General features: G+C 40.2%; 1 protein-coding gene across 1 annotated transcript in view; it reads left to right on the forward strand.

Annotated features, from left to right (window-relative positions):
* The window catches only part of nphp4 (nephronophthisis 4), a 195,970-nt gene that overhangs the window by 176,148 nt on the left and 5,811 nt on the right, over nucleotides 1–14,011 (forward strand). Inside the window, exons 21-27 of the mRNA XM_080470227.1 lie at nucleotides 1,541–1,730; nucleotides 2,393–2,476; nucleotides 6,270–6,426; nucleotides 6,948–7,024; nucleotides 7,328–7,413; nucleotides 9,224–9,395; nucleotides 12,005–12,184. Coding sequence (XP_080326353.1) covers nucleotides 1,541–1,730; nucleotides 2,393–2,476; nucleotides 6,270–6,426; nucleotides 6,948–7,024; nucleotides 7,328–7,413; nucleotides 9,224–9,395; nucleotides 12,005–12,184 — 946 coding nt within the window. The remainder of the gene's footprint in view (nucleotides 1–1,540; nucleotides 1,731–2,392; nucleotides 2,477–6,269; nucleotides 6,427–6,947; nucleotides 7,025–7,327; nucleotides 7,414–9,223; nucleotides 9,396–12,004; nucleotides 12,185–14,011) is intronic.

Here is a 14,011-nt window from a genome sequence, read left to right on the forward strand (position 1 = left end):
CGAGAAAATTGTATGATGAAGTGTAAAGACCATACACACGGTATGAAAAGATGAATAGGGAGCCGAGTGGGAAGTGTTTGGATGGATGTAATAGAATGCATACTGATAGCACATTTACATAATGCTTGACGTTACCTAACCATACTTTTTTCTTGTCAAAAACTTAATCATACAAAGTGTTTTTCTGGTCCGAAGCTTACATGGCTACTATCTTGGCACAACATTTTTCATTATTGTGATTAGGCAAGGGAAACGTAAGAAAAAAATGATATTAAATGTATCAAGATGTTCTAAGAGACTTTGCTAACTGAGATTATCATCATCATACTTCCTCTTGAACAAATTTCACATTGTTTTTGTTTTTTGTAAAGCAAATTTAAAATGATTTTTACTCTGTTACACATGTAATTGCTATATTATTGTATATAGCCTTGAATGTACATAATTTATACATTAGAGTTAGAAAATGATCATGATAATGATGATTGTGTCAAAATACAGTGATTTTGATTAATGTTATTATGGAATTAGCCCATTAAGCATTTTTTTCATCGTTTAATTTTTTTCTGATTTCAGATTTTAGGATTTGTGGTTATTAGTTTAATGGATTTGCGAGCGAAGCATGACTAAAATTGGATTTTTCAATTAGCAGGCGAATGTGGCTGAACCAACGATTTACTGTTGGAGCTTCTTCTAATACTGGCAGTACAAGGCCCTAAAACACATTTTAAGACAATAGTTGTCCACACTTGGGACACAGCAGCTTCTCTCTGTATTTGTCTTCGTCTCAGCACAGTGATGCCTTCGTTTTTCTGCTGAAGCTGAGCAAAGAAGAGTCATATCATTCAGACCCTTTTCAAAGTGTTTCATTGAAAGATTCGCTGTCACTCTTCAGAAATGGATGTTCTGTATTGAACCTGATGGCTGGTGGCTGATGGGGGTTTTCCACTGTCTAGTTTAAATGCTCCTCCAGCATCGGCCTGCTCTAAATGAGTGTTTCACCACTGATCTGGCTTTGAGACTCACCACCATCCCTCAATCGATCAATCAAACATCAAGAAAATATTCAACTTTTCAAATCTATTGAATTAGAATAAGGTGAATTTTGAGTAAGCAATAGTCGAGTAGAAACCCCACATTTGGGTCACAACCCATCAGCTGAGAATCACTGCTGTAAATGATGTGGCGATAAATCCATCGATATTGTCGTCCAGAACTGTGTATAACCACAATATATTTCCACAAGGTTTGCTAAGTAGAGGTCAAAAGAGAGTACATTTGAACCAGGAAACCAAATGTCCAATTTACACGTTTTGTTCCTGCTGTGTTTCTTTTTTTCTCCAACACCACCACATATTTCAGCAGAAACATCAGCGTGTTCCCTTTTACCCGGTCTTGTCACAACAAGTAATAAACATGGCAGTTTAGACTTTTATGTCCGATCATGTAACAAGTTCAACTCTGATTCTACACGAGCTCTTTCAAAAGCATGTCGGAGCCGGGTTTCATCTCATTCGTGTCCTTTAATCTTTTCATCTAGTGTCATCACCACCACTGAGGAGTGGCGTTACTTCAAAGCCCTCACCAAAACTCCTACCCCAGTTGAGGAAAACATGTTCCACTCAGAAGACGGCACTCCGGGTCCCAGGGTTTACCTCCGGTCCAACGAGAGTGTCCACATTCCTCTGAAATACCAAAGCTTCCTTTGTGACCACACCATGTCACTCCAGGTAAGGAGTGGACCGAAGGGACGTTTCGGAACTGAGATTCGTCAATCCCTGTTTCAGGAGTGACGCTTAGAGCTTGCTGCGCCATCTTTGACAAAATGGTGTTGTATTTCATCAGTCCGATGGCTGCATGAACCCGTGAAATTGTTAGATTTGTTTTACAGTAACAGTCCCTGCATCTTTACATCACCACAGATCAAAGTGGCTCCATCACAGTTTAAATTACTTGCTTCTTCACACTTCTACTTTTTGACTCCAGTTTAAGAAAATTTTTGTTGTTTTTTGTTTTTTTATGTCACTGGCTTTAGATATTCTAAAAATGTGTTTTTGTTACAAAAACAGCATGGGAGAAAAAGACGATAGAATCACCCTTTATATAAACGTCACTTGACCTCAAAGATTAGCAACCATAGTTCCTCTATTCCAAAGTACACACATGCAAAGAAAATACAAGCTCTGGATTTATTTATTTGATGCCAAAAGTGCAATTTGTTCCTGTTGGTTGTGTTCTTATCTTTTATAGATTACTGGAGGTTTAATGCCCTTTAGTTACCTTCTGCCCGTTGTTATCATTTATAGTCAGTTTTCATTGCAACCATTTGCTTTTTTTTCTGTAGATTTTCAATATTGATAAGCAGTTTTTTTTTCTTATCAAACCCTCACAGGGACCGAGCTTCCTACCTACAGGCAGAGGTTCTCAGGTGGCCAAGAAGAATCTGTCCAATATTATTCCTGCCAAATCTATCAAGGTACAAAGTGGACTACTTATGCCTCCTCTTCCACCATCTTTATCCCCACCTGAAGCGTTGTCCATCTCAGTCCGACGTGTGTTTGTTTCCAGGCAGGAATTACAGTAAGCTATAGTTTGACGATGCAATCAGGATTCACACTCTGTGTTTCGGCCAGCATCTGAGCTCTTTTTGAATGTTATTGGCATCTCCAAGTGTATGAATTGATTGAATCTGACGATAAAGCCACTCGTTGTGGAGAGTGAAGCTTCCGATTGGTGAGTTTGTTCACGTTAACCTTCTGCCACACTCCCACATCTACCAACATGGTGTACGCACGCTCTCCCAGACAACTCTCCAAGGAGTGGCAGTGCACCGCCTCATCCCTTCTCTCCTCCTCTCCTCTCCCACACTGTAGTCACAGCTCAGACACAAAGAACACTTTGAAGTGTCAACTATTTAAAAAAAAAAACTCACACTAGCCAGACGAGATTGTCAAGTAAAATTATATGCTGGAAATCACTTTTATCTTACTGAACATTGTTTATCTTCTTAAACTGGCAAATGTCAGGCTGCAGAGTTAAACTAGCTCAGATTGGAGGACAGCTTGACATGTCTGACTAATCTCCTTTAAATGAAGCGTGCGTCTACAGTATTACTCGAGAGTTATTGTACTTTTTTTTAAGCACACATTCAGCTGTTTGGAAGATGGAGAATGTTCATGTGGGGAGACGATGTGATGGGTTTGTTGGGATATGCTGAGATGAGACCATGTGATGTAAGGTTCAATGCAACTCTTGTACGCCACAGCTGTCACCAAAATTACCTTTGATTTCTCGTGAATCCGTTCAAATTGAAATTTCGGCTGTTTTATTATAGACTGGAGCTTAAATCTCTGCTTACATTACTGCCGCGCAGCGTCATTCTAAAACAAGATAGCCGTCGCTGCTTGCTAACCTGCAGCACCTCGCCATAATCCCGTTGTTCCTGCAGAGTACAGTAGCCCGAAGCTCCCCCATTGCACAGGGTGATGAAATATTTGCCAGCTTGCCAAGTGTGTGTGTGTGTGTGTGTGTTTGTTTGTGTGTGCGTGCCTGCATGTCTGTGGGCTTGCTTACGACGTGTGTATTGTGTGCCAGTGTCAGCACTGCTGCTCTGAGCAAAACTCCTGTCAAGAGGTCAGAGAGGTCAGGTCTGGATCAAATCTGTGTCCCGCTAAAACTGACAAGCCCCAACAGCAGAGCTGTCAGGGTGCCAGCTTTTGGCATCGCTGTCAGTCAGCACACATCATCAGAGCCAGATATGGGCCACTCCGGCAGGTCAGCATGGCACAAATCTGACGCATCAACAGTCCGGACAGCTGCCGCGTGCTCGATGACCACGCTGTGGAAAGTGAAGTTCTCATTGCTGGACGTTTTAGTATCTCACAGAGAAATCCATGACTGGATTCTTTTGGATGTGTAACAACAAACAGATTGAAATACACTGGGTAAACATATGAATCAATCAGCTCCTCCTGAAAACTGTAATCCTGCCACCACAGCGACATTTTCAACAAGACTCTGCAACATGCAAAGAGGCATGAAGCTTTCAGAACGGAGTCGCGTCACTACATCACATACAGTCAATTTAGTTACAAGAAACTTGTGTACATGGAGAAAACCTATGAAACTACAGCAGGGGATAACATGGAGTCTAACAGAGACACATCTATTATTGCTTCATATATTTCATTTTCAGTTTTAAATCGATACAATTTCTCATCGTTCCATGCTCAACAAGCCAATCTTCTCCCAAAGAATTTTATTTGAATTGTGACATTGTTGAAGCCTTTGGACCAACCGGTAATGTAATAATGACCAATAATGTAATACCTACCAATCGTGCAATAATTTTGACCATCCTCAATTAACAAATATGACACATTTGCAACCACTTTACCAATGAGATTCTGTTGGCCAGTCTCCGAGCCATTTGTTTTCTGTCCCCGTATTTCAGGCCATCATGGTGAAAGTGAAGTGATTGCATGATCTGAAGTTGCACTCAAACATGTCGGTGTCTGACTGCGTTCACTCTTGTCTCAGTTATGATGACTGTCTCATGAACGGTGTTCACACGGGAAGTTTTTCAGGGTCTTTTAAGGATGTTTTACAAACTCCGTAAGCCATGTGGCTTCCATGGTCATTCTTTTACTCAGAGGGCTTCTGCCAGCGTGTCATACCTTTTTAGGTGTGGTTGATGGAGGGATGTGCTATTAGAGAGCTCTGGGTTTGACTCTGAAGTTTCGTTTTTCATCCAAAGACATGCACGCCAGGTTTACTGGTGACTGTGTGTATGCACCATGATGGATGGACCGTACGTTGTACCAAGCTGGGAGAGGGTCTAATCCAGGGGTGTTGAACACATTTTAGTTCAGGGGCCCACATACATCCCAATTTCATGTTGACTGGTAAAGTGCCTTAAAAAGGTTTAAATTTAAACTTTCAACTTTTTCTTTGTTGTGGTGCAGAGTATATGTGTTGAAAATGTTTATATTTCGTAAAAACCAAACCTATACTTTGACATAGTACTCAATCTCAACATAAAGCCAATTTTATTGAGACGTCAGGAGCAAAAAAACAGTGAAATGTCCAAATAACGTCTCCCAAAGCTGCTGCATTATGCATGTTTTTACAAACTCACCCAGACAACATGACTTTCAGACTAATACTAGTTAACTTTCATTGCAGCATCACTGATATCTTAGCTTGGGTCTCAGTTGTGTCCACTACTCTGAAGAAATTTGGTTAAAAAAAATTTGTTTTCTTTTCCGTTTTTGTATTTTGGCGATGAGACTCGAGTTTTTGACTTTTTTTTCTTTTCGAATGAATTTTCAAAAATGAAAACAAATATATATTTTTTTACTTTTATCTATTTTAATTTATATCCCCTTGTGCCATGGGAATTCAAAGCAACGTTAGTGTATGCTCGCTATCATATGTAAATATATATAGAATCAGTATATGTATGAACATATTCCTGTTGATGTGCACACAGATCCTCTGGGCTTTTTTTTCTTTAGAAATCTTCAAAGCACATTCAGTAGGTCCCTGGGGAGCTTGAGCAGTCAGACTGAAACCAACTTTTTATGTTCTAGTTTACCGTGTGCTCCATCATTGTCATTCTCTCTGAGGATTTCTTAAATAAAGCTTCTCACTGCCTGCCTTCTACAAACCTTTAAATTTTGTTTCAGGCCGGATTACCTCCAGAATAAAGACATTTCCCATTTAGTATTTCCTTAAGAAATCAAGGAATTAGACTGTAGGCTTTTTGTTATTGCGTATTAACAGAGAAAGGGATATATTTGAAGGTCCTACATACTGGGAGACAGCGAGAGCTTTGTTGAAATTACTTGTCGCCGTTGCTGCTTAATATGATTCTAGTGGAAAACGTCTGAAAACATGTAACTGATACGGGGTGGCTGTGGCTGTCAGTAAAGATAAGGAGCTCAACGGAGTCATGTGATTTTAGATCAAGAATAAAAGGAAACATTGCAGCCAAACCTCATATGGAACCGAACACAATCACGTTGCGATTACTCATTTTAAATATGAATTACAGTCATACTCGTCCCAGTGCTCCGAACCCTTCATGAATACCAAACTATTCTGTGATAAAGTTTCATTCTTCCTGAAGAAGATTAGAAATAAGCTGTGGCTATTTTAGTATTTTGACATTTCCTGAGAGGAGGTAATGGTGTTTCACTGCATATTTAACATCAGGCGGGGCAGCGGCCTGCTGATAACGCTGCTGACTTCTCACCTTTCCTCCACAGGTTACTTTCAAAGGGAAAGATGGCAAACCCATGGCCATCTGCCAAGTGAATGTGGAGCCAACACCCCACGTCGTTGACCAGACCTTCCGACTTTACCACCCCGAGCTCTGTTTCCTTAAAAAGGCCATACGCCTGCAACCATGGCACGACCCCGCAGGTGTCCCCATGCTGTCCCCCATCAGCCATTTCACCCTGTCCCACAAGTCCCTCTCTGTGTCCTTGACTGTGTTCTTAGGAATTCTGTAAAAGACTTCTTCCACTTTTACTGTTTTGCATATCATATCATAGCAGTTTCAGCATTAGTATTGTGCCCAAATGAGCTCCTCGACTCTAAATACGTATATGTATGTGCAAAAAAACAATAAGCTGTTTGCAAGGATGGAAATGAATAATGTTCATTTTATTGCGTTTTTACCAAAATATCAACAAAAGCAATCTCCCAATGTAAGGAAATCAAGAAAATGTAATAACACCAGCAACATGTAGAGCAGGAAATGAAAAAAAGAAAAGAAAAATTAAATAGCACATGTGCACATCTCTCACATGCATGAATAAAATTGATCATAGACTCTTTCTGTTCACTTGTTCAGCAGCTTGAATATGCCGTCTTCCTCAAATATGTGCTGGAAGCTTATGAATGATTTTGATATTTTTTTTCTCTCGTGAATGCTTAACTAGAAGGGAGCACAGATGCGAGGACTCACATTTCCGTGCGCTGCAGTGACCCGAACATCATCTGCCAGACGAGAATGCAGGTGAGTGAGTGACATTATTTGCTTTCACGTATGAGGACAGTATGAGACTGCTCTTATATGAGCAGGGGATGAATTACTGGACTGATAACTGTTCACGGGCAGAAAGAACTTCATTCAAACTGTCCTGTCATGAAACTATTTTTGACAGCACAAAGGCTTACTCCTACATCATGGCATGCACTTTTAAAGTGCTAATGGTGGTGGTGGTGGGTTGAGGTCTTTCATCTCTAGTTTTTTTTTTTTTTTCCTTTCTCACCTTTCCATTCTAACATCCATCCTGGCTTTTATTCTCCCTCCATCCAGGTGCCAGGAGAGCCTCAAGATGTGTACTTGAAAGTGCCGGGGAGTCCCAGTCCACACATAAAAAAGTTCTTTGTGATGGTTTTCACGTATGTATTATTTACTGACCAGGCACGGTGTACACAGTGCACACAAACACAGCTTCGCCCGGGGAGCCCTTCTATTTCAGACTAATTAAATTGTTCACGCAGGCTTGACTTAATTTACTAATTACACTGAGGTTTTGCTGGTCGGACTGCCTGAAGTTACAGAATCCATCCTCCAAATCTCCATCGTGATTATGCGCTGGCTCCTTCGTATTTAGGAGCCGTCGTTTGCGTCTTCTGAAATGTCAGGGATTTATCACTCCAGTCTGATGTCACCAGGGGATGATGGAGTTTTGACTGGCTGCGCGTTCGCGCGGAGCGTTTCTCATCACGAACGCTTCGCGTGTGTTCTTTAAGCCCGAGTAACGTGCTAAATATATTTTCATCCTCACAAAAAACTATTTTAAAACAAAGGTACGGCCGATGACTGTCAGTCAGGAGACGGTGATGTGGATTGTGACGAGCATAGACTCATTTTCTGATAGTCCTACATGTATGTTGGGCTGATTGCTCTCAATGGAGGTTGAGCACTTTGCATTGCAGGCGCCACTACAATATAATGTCAGATCAATATAATGCTGTTATTGAAAAGCCTCTAACGAGCACCTGTTAGCTATGATGTCATCTTTCAGATTATGGATTTTCTGCTGAAAACAGCATGGTCTCTTTTGAAAATCCAGAAGTCACTGTGTAATTCAGAGTCTGAATGCATGAGATGTGACGGCTCCACTTCGCCTCGAGTTCAAAAGGAGTATTTGTGTTGTGTTGTTTTCTCCAGTCTGCTCCAGCCTTTTGTGTTAAAAATCATTAAGTAGGAAGGTCAATATGTAGATCAGAGATGAGTGGATAATGTGGGTTTTGAACATGTATTCGCCAGAAAATGCCAATCAAGTTCAAGTTTTTAAAGCTACTTAAGTTTAAAGTAAATGTTCCTATTTGTAGGGAAAAAAAACCCCTCTCAACTTCAATTGTTTTAACCAATCCTCTTTACAACGTAGACCACTTTTATTTGGAGTTACAGTTCCTTTCTGGATCGATGGGTGAAAAATCCCCCCCAAAGTCTGTTAATTTAATTGTAATTAACAAAAAGAAAGAATACTTAACTTTGTGGCAGATTCCATTTATTTTTTAGTGCTTCTGCCCTTGTAAACAGTTATATGAAATAGGATCCCATAAGTCAATGATGGTCAGAAGTCAGATACTCAATGTTCTGCTAAAATGCTAAATGCATCGGTTAAGTTTAATAACAAAAAATTTTTCACTTGTTTTGTCCCTGATTCATGTTGTGTACTATTGCTTTGTCACCTGGTTCTTTGTAAATTTGATGGAAACAAATGTTATGACCAGATTTTGAGAAATGCCCACTAAAATTTGACTTTTTTTGGTTAATTAATTTACCAATACATCAGAATACCAGCATTAGATGACAATGCAATGAATTTATGGATATACTTAAAAAATCACGACGCCAAATGTCATTTCAAAATGTCAACGTTATCTGTTGTCGTGTCCTCATAAACCCGTATCGCTCCAGTTCGGTTCCAAACCTCCCGGTGTGCTCGTTGCGCGCTGTTGTCTCTGAGCAGAGCTGAGTTGGTGACTGCATCGCCTCCCACTCGAGTCAGCTCGGGCCACTGAGACTGAATTCTCTTCATCTCAGCACTGTGAGGATGACGACGATGTTTCTGCTTATTAAAACGCTGGCGCAGCTGTAGATCAGCGCTCTGCTCACCTCCCGCTCCACGCAGCACCAACCTGGGTTGGGGGAGGGGGGGCTGCCTTAATTGTTCTTGATGATGCTTCCTGTCTGCAGTGATGAGTGGATGGCGGCACCCTCCCAGATCTGGCAGATTTACGTGCACTTCCTGCAGCGAGTGGACGTCAGCTGTGTGACCGGCCAGCGGAGCTGCCAATCAGTCATTCTGAGGGGGAGGCAGGCGGTTCGCAAAGTCAAATGTTTCTCCTCACACCCTAAGGAAATCGAGGTACTTTGCATGTTGATTTTATCCGGCGACTTTATTTATCATCAGGCTCCCTCCAGTCTGGCAGAAGCCCCACGTCAAGATGTGATTCACAACAAAAATCAGCTCTCAGAAGCATGGCGTGCCGAGGCCTGTACAGGTCTACATGGCTTATGTTCAATTTCAAGTCCCAACTGTAGCACAAAAGCAATACGTTTAGTTAGGGGGAGGTTTGTTGTTTTGATGCAGGTTTCAATTCAGTGTCTTAGTGTGTCTGATACCGAAGTGAAAGACACAGACACTCTAAGTTTTGTTATTGGCGTTCACAATTTTGTTGTTTTTTTGTGGATATGTCCACACAGAATTGATCGTTTTTGTACATTTTTGCTTCTTTGTTTTGCAGTGGGTTCTCCTTGTGTGTTTTCTCCAAGTACTGACGTTGTCTAAAGAAATATGACCATCTTCTGTACTGCTTTAATCAACGTAGCTCACTATGGGTGGAGGCATCAGTCCATCACAGGGCAAATGCAGAGAGAGACACAATCAAACTCAAATTTACTACCATGGGAAACTTCAAGTCAGCAGTTTTGTGCAATAAGTCCCACATATCAATGCAAATCTGTGTCCTGATGACTAGACTTTCAAAGCTTTTTTTCAGTATACATTAAGCAATATGGTCAAATTGATGTTTAAGTTGGTAAAAAGCAGCAGCAAGAGTGTTTCACTGAGGAAAAACAAATCACATATTTCTGTCATTGTATTATATGTTGTAATAATCAATAATGTAATACGTTTGACCTTCATCAGTATGTGGTAGTAAACCCCATAATGTAATAACTTACCAATGACATATTTGATCCCTCATCAAAAAAATATTTTGCCAATAATATAATAAGATATGAGATGGTTACATTTCAAACTGTAATAACTGAGGCCAGTATTGTAATAACACATAAATATGGTTGCATTTCTTGGAAATACAAGCTTTTTCGGGAGGTTTTTTGCAGTTTGCTTATCAAAAATAGGTATAGTAGATAGGATAATTGTAATATTCATTCAAACTGCAACGCTCGCGGTCATGGTTGTAGCGATAATGAAATAGTCTATTAATATTTAATTACCTTATTGGCTGTATCACATTCAGAATGGCCTGAACAGTTACTTAATTGGTGATAACAAAGGTTTATATGCAGCAGTTCTTGACCTTTCTTTGTACAATGAGTGCATCACAAGTGGGTCTATCAATGGACAATTTTGAGATCAACAATATTTCTTTGATTAGTAACTACAGATTGCTTTGTTACATACAAGTGTAATGAGTCGGCAACAATGCTCTGCTTTTCCTTATCGCTGCCTCGTACATCTGGTTAGTATATTCATTAGGTGTGCTTTGAAACAAGATGATTTTTTTTTCTAATATGTTAAAGGAGCATGTAATGTAGCTCTTTAATATTAAAATAATAGTTGTTGTTCAGTTGGAAAATCTATTAAATCTTACATACCTCATGACAATTTTAGAGCTGTGAGGGATTTTTTTTTTTCTTCTTCTTTTTTGGACAGGTTTATTACCATGCCAGCAATTGGAAAAATGCATATCCAAAGCGATTTTATGTCAATTGTTCTGTGAGCAGCAGGAAACAAAGGAACAGCAACTGTCTCTTTTGTAATAACCCCAGGTTAAGATTCAAGTCATTATTAGGATTATACAAATTTAGATTGACAGCATAATGGCTCTTTTCTTGTCATTTCAGTTCATTTTACTGGGTTCCCTCATTACTTTCCGCAGTCATGTTGGATCACGCCTCGACACAGTTTGACATGATCTGAGATATTAATGCTGACTCTATGCTCTCTGAACATATAAAGATGTGTTCCGGGAGTGTCAGATTGGCCTCTATTTATACTTCTATTTTTAATGGATCCTTTGTTATTCATAAGTGAGTACAAAAGCAGAAAGAGGTTGACACTGCTTCTCACTCAGGAAAGGGCATTTCATATTACTCACCAACGGAAAAAACAAAAACAAAGCAAACAAAAAGAAAGTGATGGGCTGTCACGACCACCTCGGATCCATACAGTATAACCAAAACATGTTTTCCCCGTAGAAATGGGGTGCTGGCTGAAAAAGCGACAGATGTATTTTTAAAAGATTTCACCGTATGCATCGACGGGCCCGCTTTGATCTGACTCTCAGCAGGTTAGCTCGCTGTGGAACGCACTGGAGGAGTCTTATAAAACAGGATAAAGCTCAGCATCAGAGAATAGCTTTGCTTTTCTCAACAGATTGAAAAGGAGCTGCACAGTAAATCCCATTCTCACGTCCTTATGTTTGTCACTTCTCTGCCTCGACTTCCTCTCATTTCATTGTCCGCCCCTTCCCTTTCTCTCTCTTTTTTTTTTTTTTCCCACTGAGCTTCATTCACACTTTCTCTCAACCATCCTCGTGTAATCCGTACACCTCGCGTTACCTTTCTCTGACTTCCACAAACACTGTTTCCCCATTATTTTGTCTTTTTTTCCATATATTCCACACTCTTTTATGTCTCTTACTGGCCTTTCTCTTTATCGGGTGTCACACCTAACTCAGTCTTTTGTCTTACAACAAACACAGCCAAACCCACCTTGTTGTGCAGGTGGACCCGGCAGGTGTGTTTGTTTTGCCTCCTGCAGCGGTGCAGGAGCTACAGCTGAAGGTGCAGCCATGGCAGGCCGGCAGCCGCTTCTTCTACGTGAATGCTGTGGACCTGGAGCAGCGACGACTGGTCACCGCCTGGCTGCTCTGTCTCAATGTGCACCGTCCCATCCTGTCCAAGGTAGGAAAAACACACAATCTGTGTACTTTTCTGATGTGAGCATCTACACAGTGGCCCTCATCTACCAAGTGGTGGGTTTTGTTATCGTCAGCATCTCTCAGGCACTAATTAAAGACCTCATGAGATGAAAAATACATCATCTCTTTTTTTTGTTTTGTTTTTTTTTATCTGTGGGCCGTTTTTCACGTATCTGTTGACTGAAACCAAATTTACAAAAAGAAACATTCTCATTCTGTAAAGATAGAGTCCAATGTCTAAAGGTGGAAAAAGTACTTCCAGTCCTCAGACATGAAGAAGTACAGCTATGTTGACGTTCACAAACCTTTATCTTTTGACGGAAGTTTCATCACAAACCCAAATGTTTCAATGACATTGGTCGATTGTAAAAAGAAAATATGTGATGGTGTTACACTTCTGTGACTGAATGCACTCACTGATTGTATTCAGCTGATTATTGAAGATTATTAGACTTATAGCACTAATGATCACAATCTTATACTAATAATTATGCTGTTATGCTTCTATGGCAATTGGGCCTAAATGGTTGAATAGAGCCTTTTGTTGAAGCCGCTGATGTAACGTCTGGCCATCTGTGTCTTATCAGGACAATAGAACAAAACTGTTCATTAATAAATGCTGAAACTACTGGAACGGTATGATACAGTCAAGGCCACAAGATAACTCCAGAGAAACAACATCATTCACAGAATATGAGGCTGGCAATAAGACGTCATTCCCCAAATTGACCAATTCCATGAAAGCCCAGCTGTTGTCGTGGGTTTGGCCAAAACCTGGAAGACAAACTGTTTTAAAATCAGGGGATGTGTCATTTTCTGTGTACAACACTTGTCCAGCGCAGAACATTGCACTTGGCTGTCTTTGCTTGATATAGACATTACTCCAGGTAATATTGGTGTGTATTCTGTATTAGTTGGATTCACGAGCGTCATCATTCATGATAACACAGATCAGAATAGAATTTGGAACAAGTGTCTCAATGAAACCCGCAATAACATGGCTGCAATGTGTAGAAATCACTTTAAATATCACATAAAATTTCATTTTGAAGTTATTGTGATTTGTTGTAAGTGAAACAAAATGTTATAAATGTAAAAAGGACAAATTAAAAGAAATAGGACACACAAAAATGAAAACACTTTAAAGCTGACATCAGATACTTTTATGAGTGAAGGCCTTCTATAAATCAAGGTTTTCCTACCCAGTTTAAATCGATACAATTTATTATTGTAAAATCCAGGGGATTTGTTTGTGTCAGTGCTGGTGTTTAAAAGGAGGGAGTAAAAATCCAAACTCAAGTGAAGTACAGATAACTGAAAATCTGCTGAAGAACAGTAATGTGTGAATTGAACTCATGATGGAACTTAATTCAGTTCATTTTACTCCGGAAAGTGTCAATCAAGTTTGAAACCAGCCCCTCTTTTCTGAAGTGTTGTCAACACAGATATGTCAGTTCACACAAAAATGAATTATCATGAGTAAACAAAGTGATGCCATGCTTGAGCATGTCTGCTTCAAAACTATAAAAAAAACTATTTGCTAAAACACTTTCCTCTTGTTGATTGATTCTGTACTTACTTCCCATAGTCTCAAAATAGTAATCCCCCCAATGTGCATGTGTGCAAGTGCGGCGGGTGTTTAAACAGCGTGGGCACCAGACAGGAAAATGACAACTGCTTCGGCTCAGAAATAGCACAGACACTTGCACTGCGCTTGGTGCTACTTTGTGCCGGATATACAGTCGTTACAAGGTTGCACGAGGAGAAATTGTGAGCCTTCAAGCCGCCGTCTGGATGTTTTGAAGTGGAG

This window comes from Lipophrys pholis (genome assembly GCF_963383615.2).
Source record: "Lipophrys pholis genome assembly, chromosome: 8".
Taxonomy (NCBI): domain Eukaryota; kingdom Metazoa; phylum Chordata; class Actinopteri; order Blenniiformes; family Blenniidae; genus Lipophrys; species Lipophrys pholis.